This window comes from Marmota monax, unplaced genomic scaffold, assembly GCF_021218885.2.
Source record: "Marmota monax isolate L192 unplaced genomic scaffold, Marmota_monax_Labrador192_F-V1.1 WCK01_AAM20220418_F8-fsc00050, whole genome shotgun sequence".
NCBI classification, from domain to species: Eukaryota; Metazoa; Chordata; class Mammalia; order Rodentia; family Sciuridae; genus Marmota; species Marmota monax.
The window spans coordinates 8,860,835-8,878,146 of NW_026694552.1; the positions used below are offsets into that span (position 1 = coordinate 8,860,835).

Genomic DNA, 17,312 nt, shown 5'->3' on the forward strand with positions numbered 1-17,312 from the left:
TTTTAACACCCGCAAGCATTATTATTTTTTTCATTAGAGCATTGTAGTTACACATAGTAGTTAGGTTCATCCTGACAGACTCATACACACAAGCATTCTTTAGACAGTTGGTCTGTGAAGATTTTCCCTTATTTAGGGTAGCCAGGTAGGAGGAGAGTAAGTCTCCAGAGTGGTAAATCTTGCTACCAACATCATCAGACTTGTCCAGAACACTTATTATGGGTCATTGCCTCAATCAGTGGGCATGATGAGGAATACAGACGTTTGAGACTTGGGCCATGCCCTCATGGAACACAGTGTTTAATTAGTAAGACAGGAAATACAGTGTCACTCATCGTGCACCTTCTCAAAATGTCTTTTGCCTAATACACTCCTGCTTATCCTCAGCTCAAATAGCATGTCCTTAGAGATGCCTTCCTTGGTCAAATCCCTATAATACAAACTTTCACAACCCCATATAAACTCCTTTGTAGCACAGACCACAGTTGGATCTTACATTTGTTTATGTGCTTTTTTGATTAAAGTCAGTTTCTCCCACTATACTCTAGGTTCCTTGGAGGCAGAGATGGTCCAAGTACTTATTGTTTAACAAACACTTATATAAGTTTTACTATGTGTCAGGTTATTTCTCAGTAGTTTACAAATGTTACCTCATTTATTTATCATAGTGATTCTATGAAATATTGTTATTGTCATGCATATGGAAGAATGAGACACAGGCAAATAACTTGTTCAAGTCCACATAATGAATAAGTGACAAAGCCAAGATTCAAACTCAGAGAGTCTGGTTCCAGAGTTCCATCGTTCTTGACAATTATGTTATGCTACTTTGCTTATCATTATATATCTCCAGTACCCAGCACAATCCTGGCAAATATTATGTACTCAATAAACATTTATTGAATGAAATAATGGATATTGACCTTTGGAATTCTTTTTTAAAAATATTTTGTTGTAGATGGATACAATATCTTAATTTTATTTATTTATCTTCATGTGGTGCTGAGGATCGAACCCAGGGTCTCATACATCTAGGCAAGTGTTTACCACTGAGCTACAACCCCAGGCTCCTTTGTAATTTTTAACATCCTAAAATAACTTCATAATATCACACTGACCTGTAATTCATATTAATCAAATTTACACCTCATATATGATAAGTCATAGCCTCCTATCTTTATTATTCAACATTTTATGTTTCTCTCTTTTCTTTTATTTTAAATTTTATTAATTTAAATTTCAATTAATGTGCAACTATCCTAAAATGAATTAAGTAAAATAAAATATTTTGCATAGTACTTTCAAATACTGGTATGGCCAAGTAAGCTCCCATCAGATTTAACCCACTTGAAAATAACAGACTAGAGTTTGCCAAACTATAGCCCATAGGCCAAATTTAGCCTGTCACTTGCCTTTGTAAATAAGGTTTCATTAGAAAACCACCACACCCACTCATTTATATATTATCTATGTTTTCTTTCATGTTATGATGGCAGAATTGAATAGTTGTGACAGACTTTATGGTCCACAGATCTGAAAATATTTATCTAGCCTTTTACAGAAAATTTGCCATGAACTGCTCTAGATAAAATACAGCACAAGGTTTGGATTGTAAGAGACATCTAATCTGGAGTACCAGAGGATAGAGTTCTGGGCAACCACAGGGAGACTGACACAGAGATGAGGACCATCAAGTTCTAGCCAAGTCTATAACTTACCTGTGAACCTGTATGTGTGAGGCAGATGCAAAGCAGAACAGCCAAATAATTAGCCTTGGCAGCTTGAGTCCAATCAAGTTAATTTACTGCTAAAACAAAACTATGAATACCTCTCAGAAGAACAGATGAGAATCTATTCAGAATGATCAGGTTGCAGTACATAATTTCTTAATACATGAAGAACCTTGAAAATATGATCCAGTTTTAAAAAGAAAACAATGGAAACTACCAAGAAATGACCATGATATTATGATTAGTGGATGCTATTGTCTCTTTTAGTGTTTTTTGTCTTCTGTAGATTCATTGAAACTTGGTTTCCATTGTGATGGTATAGGAAGGTGGGGTCTTTAAGGGGTGATAAGGTCATGAAGGTGGTCTCCTCATAAGTGAGATAGTGCACCCAAACAGTTTATTTATCCCTTCCAACATGTGAGGGCATAGTGGAAAAGATGCTTTTTTATAAACCAGAAAGCAGGTCCTCACCAGACAGTAAATCTGCCAGCACCTTGATCTTGGACTTCTCACCCTCTACAAATATTAGAGGCAAATTTCTATTGTCTCTAGGGTACACATTTTGTAGTATTTTTTAATAGTAGCTCAAATGGGCTAAGACAGTGAACAGGGAATATGAAGCAACTATTACAACTATGTTCAATGAAATTAAGAAAATACAGTTTCAATCAATAAAATGATAGAAAAATATCAGCAGAGAAATAGCAGTTGTTTTTAAGAAAATGAAACGGAAATTTAGAATTAAAAATGCTTTATACAAAATATAAATACAATGCATAGTCTTAATATCATAGAGGACATTACAGATAAAAGAATCAGTAAATTTGAACAGGGAGTGACAAAAAATGACTTGATTTGAAGGAAAGAGAGAAATAATGTTGAAGAAGCCTCCCCTGAGTCTTAGGGTCCTATGAGACAATACCTCGAAGTTTAACATAGATGTAATTAGATTTCTAGAAAGAGAGAAAAGTATGGGTGGGAAAATATTTGAGGACATAATGACTAAAAACATTCTAAATTTAGTGAAAGTGCCAATAAGCTCAGTGAACCCTACTGTAGGGTAAATACAAAAAAAATCATTCATGGACACATCTTAGATATAATTCTAAAAAACAAACTCTCTTGAGATGGATAGAAAATTATACTAGAGGGAAATTGGGATATTCAAGAATGACAGAAGAGTGACAGAAATAATCTCTGGGTAAATATAATACACTATTCTTAAAGTTTGAAAATCAGTTATAATGGTTGAAAATAAAAATTATAATACAGATGGGGTTTCAGTATATATAAATGTTATATATACAACATATCACAGAGTTTAAGGGGCTCATAAAGTGGTAAAATTTCTACATTCCACTTGAGGTGATGAAATATTAATTCCAAAATTAAAAATTCTAAGTCAACTAGTTCTAAATCCCTATAGCAATCACTAAAGATATGAGATTTATTTAAAATTAAATGAAGTACAATAGTGAAAAATACCCAAATGATAGAAATAAAGCTGGAGGGTAGAAGCAAAGCACCAAACATAAAAATAAATGAAAATTGTAAACTAAATCCAAATATTGCTAATCATATTAAATGCAACCAATACAAAAGACACTAAACAAAAGATAGAAAATCAAGGTGACAAACACTCTTGTGATAAAAGAAACTGAAAAAGACAGAAAGAAACAGATAAAAGTAAAAGTATCTAGTGTTCATGATTGGAAGAATTAATATTGTAAAAATGCTCACAACACTCAAAGGGATCTACAGATTCAATATAATATCTTTCAAAATTCCAATGGTATTTTTCACAGAAAAAGCAATCCTAAAATTTGTATGAGACCACAAAAGCTGCCAAGTAGCTAAAGAAATCTGGAATTTTTTTAAAAAAAGCTGATCTGAAAATCTACTATAAGATTCTAGTAATCAAAACAGCACAGTACTGGCACAAAAACAGACACATAGGTCAATGGAACAGAGCAGAGAGCTCCAAAATAAATTCGTTTGTTTATATCCAACTGATTTTTGACAAAGATGCCAAGAACATACCATGGCAAAAGAATAGTCTTCAACAAACAGTGATGGGAAAACTGAATATCCTCATAGAGAAAAATGAAATTGGACCCTTATCTCATGTAATACACAAAAACAACTCAAATAGATTAAAAATTTAAATGTAAGACTTGAAACTATAAAAGTATTAGAAGAAAATATAACATTTTAAAATATGCATGCATTTAACAATAGAGCTTTAAATACCAGAACAAAAATGGTTTGAAATAAGGAGAAATACACAAGTCCACAATTATTGGCGAAACTTCAGTACTCCTCTGATAGTACCTGGTAGAATGAGAATACAGAAAATACTATGAAAAACTTGGAACTAATTGCCATTTATACAACACCTCACTGAACAACAGGACAATACACATTCTTTTCAAATGTGTGTGGAACATATACCAAGAGAGGGCATATTCTGGGCTATAAAACAAACTATGAGAAAATTTAGAATAGAAATCATGTAATGATCTTAAGAAAATTAAACTAAAAGTCAATAACAATGATATTCAGAAAAGAAAGAACTCATTTCTACATAACTCATGGGTCAAAGAGTAAGTCTCCAGGGAAACTTATTTTTAAAATATTTCAAGCTGAAAGTAAAAGTGTAGCATGTCATAGCTCTGAGACACAATTACAACAGCATTTAAAAGGAAGTTTATAATATTTAATACTTAGAAATAAGCAAGGTTTCATTTGGTTAGATGAAATAAGCCAAACTCAGAAAGTCAAGGGTCATATGTTTCTCCTCATGTATGGAAGCTGGAGAGGAAAAAGAAAAGAAAGTTGGGGGTGGTAGAGATCTCATGGAAATCAAAGGGAGATCAGTAAAGGACCAAAAGGTGGGAATCAGAGAGGGAGAGTGGAAGTGATGGGGATTGATATTGGCTAAATTATATTGTTATACTGTACATATGTATGAATGTTAAAACAAACCCCTTCAATATGTACAACTATAATTCACCAATAATAATGTAGGAAAAACATTCACAAACCATTGAGGATTTTTTTAAATGGTGGAGCCATTATATTTGAGATTGCTGACTACATAAGTAGTGTTTAATCATGAATAAATACTATCCATGAAAACTAAGAAAGAAAAGGGAAAATTAAAAAAGAAAAAGAAATAAGCAAGGTGTCAAATCAGTATTCTAATATCCATTTTGAGAAACTAGCAAAAGAATAGCAAACTAAACCCAAAGCAAGAAGAAATGATAAAAATAAAACCAGAAATCAATTGAAACTAAAACTTGAAAAGCAGATGAATATCAACAAAACTAAAAGCTGCTCCAAGGAATATGAAAATCTGCCTGTGGACAAGGTGTTGTTCTCATTTTGAAAATAATATATCTCACACATACATTTACTAATATTTTTCAAGATAATATGAGTGCTATTCCAATTAATAGAGCATTAGATCTTTTAAACATATGGCTGAATTCCTAGTAATTTTTCATTGTATATATTCTCTTTTTTTATTGGTTGTTCAAAACATTACAAAGCTCTTGAAATATCATATTTCATACATTATATTCAAGTGGGTTATGAACTCCCATTTTTACCCCAAATACAGATTGCAGAATCACATCGGTTACACATCCACATTTTTACATAATGCCATATTAGTGACTGTTGTATTCTGCTACCTTTCCTATCCTCAACTATCTCAATCAGTAAACACTAGAAGTACATCTATTGTCATGAAATAATCACTGAAAGTTTTGATTGACAAAAGAAGTCATGTGTGTGCAAAAAGTTGAGAGAAAACATTGAATTAAATATAGTACACAATTTCCTCACTTGGTAAGGCATCAATTTGTTAGCAATAATTAACACATTAGTTTGAATTAGTTGGTTTGCTTCAGGGTAAGGCGTTAAACAATTCCATTCTAAAAGCAGAATGGAAATCAGAAATAGTCCTTAACAGTTCTGGTGAGTTCAAAAAGTCAGTCTTTGGGGTACCATGTGTACTTGGGAAAATCAATTACTTTTGTATTTATGAGATTCACACTTCAATGGATGGATTATTGTTTGGTTGGTAGCATTCTAAAGAGCCAAACTCCAAATGTTAGAAAACACTCAAGGAGAAATCAGAGGATTCAACCAGGGATGGGAACTAAAAGGGTGAAGTAGGCAACCAAATATGCAACCAAGACTAAAGTTTGTTGGGAGGGCAAGGACAAATGTTCCCCAAATTTTAACAAACTGCAGTCCAGAGAAGATGGTTAGGTTTCCTTTCCTTTTGAGGGTCTCCCTTCCCTTTCTTCTTTCCCAGAAGCTTCTCCTCCCATACTTGCTATCAAGCCTTGCCCATCTCATCAACTCAGAGTCACATTTTTCTATCCAAAGTCATACAGTCAGCTGGAATGGTCTTTGTTTTTCTGGAGGGGTTCACTTTCCAAAGTAGTCAGAATGTCTCAGTATTCTTGGAGCATTGTCCTCAGTTTCTGAAACTTCAAGGTTCCCCCCCATAGGTCACATTTGTGACTTCAAATACACACTGACCTTTTCCTTTCAACCAAACATACTTCTTCTTCCCCTTTGTGCACCAGAGCCTTCTCTCAAGGCTGTTGTCTTGCTCCAGGCATCCCCCTGACCACGGCTTGGGGTTAATATCTGGTCCTTTCCAATCTCACCCCATGTGATTATGCCTTTGTTTCAGATCCAGGAAAGTAATCATACTCAGACTGGGTCTTCACTAGCAAAATCAAAAGGGACATTTGAGGAAACAATCAGCCAGTCCTTGCAGAAGGGATTTTTTCGATTGCCTGACAACCAGCTGATTGCCTCAATTCTTCTCCCTGCCTGACATGACCTCAGGGCCATAAGTGGCTACTCCACCCGCCTACCCCCCAACACACACTAACACAGCAAGTGCACAGTGATGACTTCAGCTGTTTGAGAAGAGGCCATATCCCAAGAGGTCCTCCAGAGAGCTGATTTTCTTAGAATTTTAGAGAACAAGTCTCCTGAGAATTGGGCTGAAAATTCGCCTTTCTCCAACTTCTGTCTGACTGCCACCTAGTGGCATATGGGGGTGGGGTGCAAGTGCTCCAACAAGGTGCACTCAACTAATGGATGCATTGTCTATAAATTCCAAAACATATTTAAAACAATGAAATAAATGGTCAGAGTTTTATTATTACCATGCACCTACAATTCTATACAATATCATTGGTAAAACACTCCTCATTTGGTATATCACTGTCCCCATTTCACACCTGAGTGGTTTGCTCATCCCCTTTGGAAAACAATACAATACATTAGACTGAGTTGTCAGGAAATAGTTTGTATTTATATCCTTTCACCCCATAAAATTTTCCCTGTCTTGTGTCCCTTCTCCTTAGGGTCCTATTTTTTTATTTTTTCTTGGTGTAATTACTTGGGAAGTTCTTTATAGGGAAAGGTTTGTAGTGGGTGCCCATCTTTCCCTACTAAGGACACCTACATTGTAACAGGAGTCACCTGAAGAAACAATGTTTTAGTCCAACAGTTGTACAAACCCTTTTAAATCAGTGAGACCCTATTTTAAAGTAAAATATGCTGTGGAACCCCAACTTCTAACTCTTAAGTCTCACCTTCATACCATTTGCTCTGGAAAACAAGCCCCCAAGACCTTCACTGTCATAGCACCTTGAACTTGTCCATTTCCTACCATGTACCACATCTTAATTATTTGTTCAGTGTCTATATTCTCTAGTAGACTGTCACCTCTTTGCAGGCAGCTACTGCTTCTATCTGTTCACTGGAATCCCAGAGCCAAGCATAATGTTTGTTCCATTGGAGGTGTTTCATAAATAGCTGATGAATGAACAGAAGCCAGCCCTCCTATTACTACAACCCCAAAGTAAGTGAACACTGGAAATAGCCATGATACATATTATACTGTGAGCTTTTGTTGAAATTATGGTTAATAATAATCCTCAGATAATGTTTTAGATAAAAAGGACAGTTAACCAGGTTTCCCCTACATTGTAGTCAAAAAATGACATTTTAAAAATAAATGTAGCAGCTTCAACTTCTGGTTTCTGGTGGGTAGCTTTTTCCTCTTCTCCTTGGTACTAAAGTCAGATTCTTGTTCTAAGTCCTAGCTGAAAATTTCCTGTCCTTTTTTATACCAGGACCCCCAAAGGCTTCTCTGCTGGCTATCTCAGGTTGACACTTCCTTCAAAGCCATGCTCAGGTTCTGCCTGAAATTAACCCAAGAAGAAACTGATTTCTCCCTTCTTTGAACTACTAGAGTTCCAGGACTAATTTTTAAAGACATTTACTGGTCACTTGCTATCATGAGGACTTTACATGATCTCATTGAACCCTTACAAGAACCTATAAGACAGGGGTTGTTCTTGTCCCCATTTTACAGAAAAGGAAACTGAGATGAAATAGAACAGGGAAAAAAGGAAATGAATCATAACCATGTTTTAACTCTCTGTCTCCTGGTTTCCTCATCAGAGTGGACTCCTCACTGGCTTTGCTCCCAAAATTCTTATTTTATTATTGATTTTGGTGATTCTTTGAATAAAAATGAAGACTTTAGGCTAAAGCCTTTCTGAAGCCTTTTCTTTTTCCCCTGCCTTACTTTCTGATGAAGAGGGTTCCCTACAGGAATACGTTCCCAAACTTCAGAATTCCTTTTGCACCCGTTTCCTCCTAGGGTAGCACAGAACCAGGTCCAAATGAGTACTAACAGACAAATATGCAGATTGGTCTCAGTAACCCAGCAGCCCCTTCCCTTCATCAGAACCTCTGCTACTTCCCACAGTAAATAAACCCCAATGTGGGCATTTTAGAGAAGTAGCAGGTTCAGAAGTAAAAGAAGGAGAAAGCCAGAAAAGCAGAAGTAACATTAATTTTTCTTACAAATGGTGGAGGTTAGGGCTACAAAACCAGGAACAATACACATAGCCTTCTTAGTGCTGCCCACTTTTCTTACTCCCCCAAACACACACAGACACACACACACACACACACACACACACACACACACACTCCTCTGCTGCTTCTACTGTCTGAAGGATCTCACTCACTTTAACTGTAATTATGTAATTGGGAAATTCAGCTTGAGGGTAATAAAGAATAATAAAGTCTTTAAAAGTGAAATGGCATCTGAAAGTTAAGTAACGATCATTCATTTCACTAAACTTGCTTCCTTCCTAATGCCAGACAGCTGCCCTGAAGAGATTCAAGGTTTGATTCGTGAGCCAGGTGGTTAATGGTGGTGCCTATGGTTGTTTGTGGAGCAATGCAAGTGGGGTAGTTGGATCCATAGTTGAATTCAAAGGGTGTAATGAAACCACTGGGTACCTGGAGAAGGCATGATGAAATGGAGGAAGAAGAGGAGACTGTCAAGTACAAACTTTGTCTTTTTTGAGATTTTTCCTAGAGCCTACCCTTCATGACCCCTGCCAGCCATTCTACCCAGAAAAAGGAAAGGAAAATCCCTGTTCACTTCTCTTTTCACCACCTGCCACTGCCCCTAGCCCCAGGACCAAACATAGGCAGGTACTAATTAGTAGTACATCTAACTTGGCTACATTTAGGATTCAAGAGGTTTGTGTGGACTGGCTTGAGAATCTGAGCATCAAATAGAATGGTGTTTCTATAAGAAAATGCACGCTTAATTGTAAACTTTTGGCTAATACTTCATTTCTAGATTAGGGTCTGCTTAGACTTGGAGACAATTCAAAACTCCTCTTGTCTACATTAACTTGAAGCCAGGCCTTGAGTCTCTTGTATGTGTAGTTTTGTGAAGGCTTCATACAAGTCAGCTTGGAGCCTAATTATTCACACACACACACACACACACAGAGAGAGAGAGAGAGAGAGAGAGAGAGAGAGAGAGAGAGAGAGAGAGAGATACAGAGATATATAAGCATTCAAATATGTATTATAGGTATTCTAAATATTATAATATGGCATAAATAGCATATATACTATATACAATATAAACACAGAAGTTACTTCTCAATCATAATACTGAAGTCATACCAAGAACCCTCCACAGCTGAGAATCGCTGTGAGACCTATACCAGAAATGCAGAAACATCCGATTTAGAATTTTAAAGATGGAATTTAAATTTAAAAAGTAAATCCAATATTTATCACTTGTTCTAGATGACATTTTGTTGTAAATCATTAAGTAAAGCAAGCAATTTTTCATTTGTATTTGTTAACACAGATTTTATTGGTTTTCCTTAGAATAGGGTTAGAAAAAATATCCTGAAGGACTGTCTAGCCCCAGCATATTTAAGCATTCCCTGAGCTGCTTTCTTTTCCAACTGGAGAAAGAATCTCATCTGATGGACTCTTCACTTGGCAAATATTTACCAAATGTCTGGAAGTGTTAGGCACTGGGTCCCTGCCTTCTCAGAGCTTGCCAATCTAATTAGGAAGACTGTGGCTGGTCAAATATTTCACATTTTTACATATACAGTCATGTGTAATTTAATTACCAGGATATGGTCTGCGAAATGTGTTGTTAGGCAAATCAGCTATTTGTGAACATCACAGAGTATACTTACACAAATCTGGGTGGTATAGCCTACTACACACCTAGGCTACATGGTATATAGTCTATTGCTTCTTGGCTACAAACCCATATGGCATTTTACTATACTGAATACTGTAGACAATTATATCAAAATGATATTTGTGTATCTAAACATATATAAATATAGAAAAAGTACAAAAAGAATATGATGGAAGATAAAAAATGATACAAGTATATAGGGCACTTATCATGAATAGAGCTTGGACTGGAAACTTTCCAGGTAACAGTGATTGGGAGTGAATGTCAAAGCCTATGACATTTCTGTACATGACTATAGGATTTATAAATGCTGTATACTTATGATGACATGTAAATATTCATAATAATTGAACCTTAGATTACTGTAACTCTTTTACTTTATAAAATTTTAGATTTTTTCCAAACTCTTTGACTCTTTGGTAATAGCATTTGAAATATAAGCACATTGTACAGCTGTCCAAAATTATTTTCTTTCTTTACATGTTCATTCTGAAAGTTTTTTCATTGTTATTATTATTATTTACTTTTAAAACTTTTGTGTTAAAAATTAAGGCACAAACACACACATTAACCTAGGACGACATGGGGTCAGCATCATCAGTATCACCGCTTTCCACCTCTACATGTTGTCCCACTAGATCATCAAGGGTGGTAGCACCCAGGGAGCCATTATCTCTTATGATATAATGGTTTCTTCTGGAATACTCCTGGAGAATTACCTAAAAGTGTTTTAAAGTTAACATTTTGGGATGAGGGTATTGGGAATCAAATCCAGGCATGTTCTATGCCACTGATCTATATTCCAAGCTCCCATATTTTTATATAAGTAGAAGGAGTACATTCTAAAATAATAATAAATAATACACTATAGGAGCTGGGGTTGTGGCTTAGTGGTAGAGCTCTTGCCTAGCATGTGTGAGGCACTGGGTTTAATCCTCACACCACATAAATAAATAAATAAATAAATAAATAAATAAATAAATAAATAAATTGTGTCCAACTACAACTAAAATAATTTTTTAAAAAATATACTACAGTAAATGCAATAACCAATAGCAGACATTTAATATCATTATCAAGTATTATGTACTCTATGTAATTGTGTGTGCTATACATTTTATGAGTAGCAGATGTGGCAGCATGCCATGTTTTCTTTTACACCAGCATCACCACAAATATATGAGTAACACATTGGTGTACCACATTACAACAGCTAAGACATAACCAGATAATAAGATTTTTTTTAGCTCCATTATAATCTTATGGGACTACCATTATATATGCAGTCTTCCATTGACTGAAAAATTGTTGTGCAGTGCATAACACAGCATGTGAAAGGTAAAAATCTTTAATGTCCCCATCTCTAAAATAGGTTCACAATGGTCCCTGCCACATATAGCTGTGGGGAGGATTAAATGAGAAATAATGAATACTACAGTGGCTGGTGCAGGGTAAGAACTTCTGTTTTTATTTCCTGTGACACAGAGGAGGGAACAACTAACTGTGCACTGAGGAAGTGGACAAGATCTCACATGAGCAGGGTGAAGTCTTAAAAGATGATGTCTTCATTAAGTAGAGACATCAGAGGATGAATATTCCAGGCAAAAGGTGCTCTGTGTGAAGGCATAGAAGCATTAATGATAAATTCCAGGAATAGGTATTAACCTGCCATGGTTGGATGATATAGCACATAGAAAGGGAAACGGTGGAAAACTACGAGGGGGAAAGGCAAGGCTCCACAGAAATGGTAATGTTTGGAATGGGTTTGAAGGTTGAGAGTAGAGTTTACCAGTCAAAGAACAGAGAAGAACTTTCTGGTGGTGAAAAGAGCATATAGAAAGACAAAAAGTTATAAATGTATGAAATATTTTGAGGACTGGGTGCTGTTACTGAAGCCCTGAATTCAAGGAACCACCTATACCATTTGGAGATTTTAAGTATGTCTAGGCATGTTGGTTAAATTGGTAAAATAGAACTTGAAGTTAGTTTGAATGAGAGTTTTGGTGAGAAACGGAAGCAGTACATGAGCCCCAATGGGGAGAGTCTTGTAGAACAGTCTTATCTGTGTCTTGGAGGGATGTACTCAACACAGACCCTGCACACTGGCAATTAATCCCTGAGAAAAGGGTGAAAGTAGTATGTGAAGGATTTGTTTCTATGAGAACTCTGTATAGAATACAAACTCCCAGAATGATTTGATCACTGCTTTAATATAAGGTGACATTAAAGTAATATGGGGTGAGGCATTTTCTCCACTTATTCACAGAATAAAGTGCTGCTGAGAAACAGAGGATTACAAAATTCCAAGCACCACCACCACGGTGACAACTGTAGGCCCTCAGAAGAAATCCCCACCACCAATAGCACAGGAGGTGTGTGGAGATGAGGACAGTGAATGGGCTTTTTTTTTTTTTTCCTAGCAGTGCCTATCACAGAGGTAGGTGTTGGGGAAGAAAATCATCTTTCACTTTCTTAGGTGTAGTGATAGTGACCCATGAATTAAATTAGCAAAGGATGGATTAACAGAAGAAAAGGCACATTATTTTTATGACTATTTACATGTACAGAAGTTCACAAAAAGAAAGTAAAACTCAAAACTGTGGTCAGACTTAGGGGCTTAAATACCTTTTAACATAAGAAAGAGGATTTGCACTTCAAGGGATGATAAATTATGGAGAAGTTACTAGGAAATAAAATTCACATGGGGGAACTGATGGGAGATAAAAGCTCTTTCAGTAAGATTTGTTTTTACAAACTGATTTGGTGTTGACTTCCCCCCCTTTAGTGATGAATCACTCTTCTATCTTTGGTACAGGGGAAGGGGGACTGTCCTCAAAGGGAAATTTGTGTCAAATAAGGAAAGGGCATAGAACTCTTCCTGCAGCTATTGATTCTCATTTGCCTTTAGTTCAGAATAATCCTTATGCCAAGTGGCAATATTTTTTGAGTGGCAAATTCTTCAAGTCATATTCTTTGACTTTTCTCCAAGAGTTAAAGCAAAAAATGAATAAAAGGGAAGGTAACATGAGAGTAGGCAAGACTTCCTGTTGAACCCATTTGAGATGATCTTTGGTGCTTCCTTGGAATCATAGTGGGGCTAGGTGGGTGAAGAAGATGAGGTTGGGGAAAAGATCCTGCAAGAGGAGTTGACAGAGAAAGCCTATAAACTTTATCTCCATTTAGAAGACCAAATTCACAAGGCTGGATGAAATCTGGATGCAGCTAATCAGGAAAAGGGAAGAGAGCAAATGAAACCAAGATGTCAAGGGAGGTGGACCAATATTGGGATTTATAGCTCATCATTCCAGAAGAAAGTAAACTGGATTTATAAGCTAACAGATCAGTAGGACTAGGTGTACCTCAATGTAAGGGGTTGGTAAACAAAGGCTAAAATTTCATCTAAGTTGTGAGTCAGGAATTTTGAGTTCTGGGTGCACCATGGGGGAATGGCTCCTCACTCATCTCAGATACTAGGTTAACCGCCATTGTCCACTATCTTCAATTTTTCCTTTCTATTGTATTTCCCCCATATTTAAGAAAAAATTGCTTTTCTTTAACCTCATTTCCTTCTCTAGCTACTTCCTTCACCATACCTCTTTACACTCTGCAAACTCTTCTCCAAAAAGAGTTGTTCTGAGCTGCTATCTCCAATTCCTCATCTTCCCATTCACTTCTACAATCCACTCCAACTAGGCCACTGTTCCAGTCACTCCAACAATACTTACTCTTTTTTACTAACCCCAACACATAATTGTGTCCGTATATGTCCTTATATTATTCAACATCTCAGTAGGAGTTGATACATTTGAGTCCTCTCTTGAAGCACTCTCATAGTTTGATTTCTGTCATCGGTCACATTTACCTGATATTGGAGGTTTGAGGGAATTTAGTCTGCATCAACATGCATGACAAAACTCTTCCCCTCCTCTTTATACACATTTTTTGTATAAAAATGACTAGCAGAGGACCAATATTGAGTTCCTTTTTGAATACATGTCAACAGCATAAAGGGAAATGGTCAAATTTCAATTTCATGCTATCCTTGAATATCTATGATCATTAACGAATGCTCATTATGTACCAGACACCATTCTAATCACTTTATATGTGTTGACTAAAGTAGAACTCACTATAACTTTGCAAGCAAAGGGTAATGGTACTACTATTATCCCATTTTCCAGTTGGGGAGACTGGCAAACAGTCGGCAAGTGAAGAACTGGCTGAAAGATCCAGGTAGCCTGACTGCAAAGTTCACACTGTTAACCTCTATGCTATGGTATGAGAGGGGTATCAAGAGGACTGTAAAACCACCAGGCTTACCCATCACATGTTACCCAGTCCCAGGTCAGAAAGTCAATTACTCACAAGACTTGCCGGCAGATGACTTTTCAAAATTAAAATTTTATTAATTTAAAAATCCAGAAATACAGTGACTACATAAATAAGTACCATATTCAGGTACATGTCCTGTGAGAAGACTGTAAGGGTAATACTGTTATGTTACTCTTTACTTGTTTACATGAGTTAACTAGAAAGTGGCTAAACTGCAAGATGGTGCTTATGGTCTTTGTTGTTCCAAGGGTTTATGATACAAATAAATACACAAGAAGAACCACATCCATTCTTCTCTACTAACTACAGCTGGCCTCTTTTCTCCCCTTTTTCTATGTCCTACTCCCTACACAACACCAAATACTGGGGTTTCTAAGTTGACTTAACACAGCTCCCAGCTCATGCTTCCCACAGCACTTTGGAAAGGTGTGTCCCAGCACTGGGAGCCTATCTAGGGAAGCTCTCTGGTGTTCCCTTAAGGCTGAGCTTTCAGAGAATATCTGGGTGGGAAGGCTGTAGGGGGAATCATCTAGAAGGGAAATCACCACTTTTCTTTAGGATCTGGTTACTGGCCTCCATGCTATCGAAACACTGCCACCTCGGAGAGAGACAATGGCTGCCTAACCACCCCTTCCCCCACCAGACACACACAATATTGTGTGGGGCATTTCAGCCCAGGACGCCCTACTTCCCATTCCTAAGGGGAATGTGTGTGATGGGCTTGGTAAGGGCTTGTTCTATGAAGTCCTGGTCACAGGGCCCTTGCATCTCTTATGAGGACTGACTGTTATGCCAGGATGCCATCAAGACTGGACCTTTTATGTTTTACCCTACCAGTGTCAAAACACTAAGGAAAACATTATCTCTCCTATGCCATGGAATAGGAAATAATGGGATTTCTTGGTCTTTAATATTTCAAAGTACTCACTAGAGTTCATTCATGTTCCTTAGAGGAGACAAATCCAGAGGGACAGCTTGAGATCCTTGCTGTGAAAAATTTACGTTTCCCAGAAAGATGATTTCTAAAGCTGAATCTCCGAATGGATAATTTATGTTCTGGTATTGGACTGCAAATAGACATTTTAGGAGTAGCCTTCCCTAGAATCCTCAATTCAAATCCACTCTCCTTAGTAGATAAGGCAAGGATGATAGGAGGGTTTAATCTAAAGATCTTTATCAGAATTCTCAGCTCCCCAAATGCACAATAACTCAACTCTCTTAACTGAAGAACCAGCATTCAGAAGCTCATGAGGGTTGAGCCTCTTTGCAAAGTAAAAAATAAACTCCTGTAACTTCCCTTTTAAGGAGCTTCTACAACTTAATAACTCCACCTCAATTTTCTGGCTAGACAACTATGGCCTTAAGAAAATTAGTATCACTCTATTAGTGGGTGAGTTTTATTGCTGTGAAAACAAAAATGACCTATTTTATTATTATCAATTCCTTTCTTCAACAATTGCTTTGTCTTATATTGATTTAGTTTCTGGCAATTTTACCTAATTCTAGCTTCTTTATGGAGACTCCATATGCTCAGGGAGAAAAGAGAAAGTATATCATTAGGGAAAATTTATTTATCACTTCAAAGTGATTAAGGCCATGACATAGTGCTCTTATTCTTCACCTTGCCACTATTGTTGGTGACTTCAATGGCCACCTCAAAGGCCTAGAGGCAGAGCCTTTTTCTTCCAATTCTTTTTTGTTCTCCATGGGTACCAACACTCTCCAAGGTACTTCAGAGCCAGACTAAGGAAAGAAGGGCAGAGTCTAGGCTGGCTTTGCCTCAGAGTGGACACTGTAATTTCACATGCGTGTGGTTGTAATATGTATGTGTTCATGCCTGTGAGTATGGGACGTAATGTTTTTATAAAGAACAAAAGACATTCTGAGATTCAAGGATTATAATTTCATACAAATAATTGATCTAAACTCCAGAACTTCTACTAAGCAATTCCCTTCTCTTTCTTTCATTTGAATAACTTTCTAGATAGAAACCCTAGGGTTTTGTTAGCTCTTTAACCTGCAAAGAAATGTGATTCTCCAAGAAACTAGAGCTGCAGTGTGATCTTCAATCTCCGCTCCTCCCATTAATCATTCAAGACTCTTTGAGTCTCTTTAGAGAAGATGTTTAAGGGCTGACACAACACTTCACATAAAGGAGCAAGTTATGCTGTGCATGGCATGAATAATTGACTGCATCTGAGTTTGGGGTTTGAGGGCACTGTTGACTTAAGCAAAATAAGCCGGCAGTCCAGCTGCAGCTTGGGTTGTCTTGCTTGACCCTATCAAATACTGTCTGTCTCACCTAACAGTGGCCCTTTTCAGACTTCTCCAAGTACAGAACCTTGACCAAATCTTCAAGTTCTGTTCTGCACACACGACTTGAACACATCTGGCTGATCTGAGCTTCTCCTTCGGTGAATATCTTCCACTGGCCTAAAAGGCAAACACACAATGTCCAAGAGACGGTAAGAGCAGAGCACAGCAAATTTAGAATAGAACCAATACACACCCCCATCCTACTCATGGACCCACCAGGAAATCTGAAACACAAACATACAAACAGCAGGTAGTATCAGCAAAAATGGTCCCCAAAATACCTTTCTGGGAGCAGATATGGAAAACAAGGCATGAAATTTTTACTTCAACACATGGCATTTGTAAGAATCCCAAGA

General features: G+C 36.9%; 1 protein-coding gene across 4 annotated transcripts in view; it reads right to left on the minus strand.

Moving 5' to 3' along the window:
• Window positions 1–14,689: 14,689 nt before the first annotated feature.
• Chrdl1 (chordin like 1) overlaps window positions 14,690–17,312 on the minus strand; it is a 109,298-nt gene continuing 106,675 nt past the window's right edge. For all 4 annotated transcript variants that reach the window (XM_046420882.2, XM_046420880.2, XM_046420881.2 and 1 more), the window contains exon 12: window positions 14,690–17,073. In XM_046420882.2, the coding sequence (XP_046276838.1) occupies window positions 16,943–17,073 (131 nt within the window). In that variant the 3' untranslated portion in view covers window positions 14,690–16,942. The remainder of the gene's footprint in view (window positions 17,074–17,312) is intronic.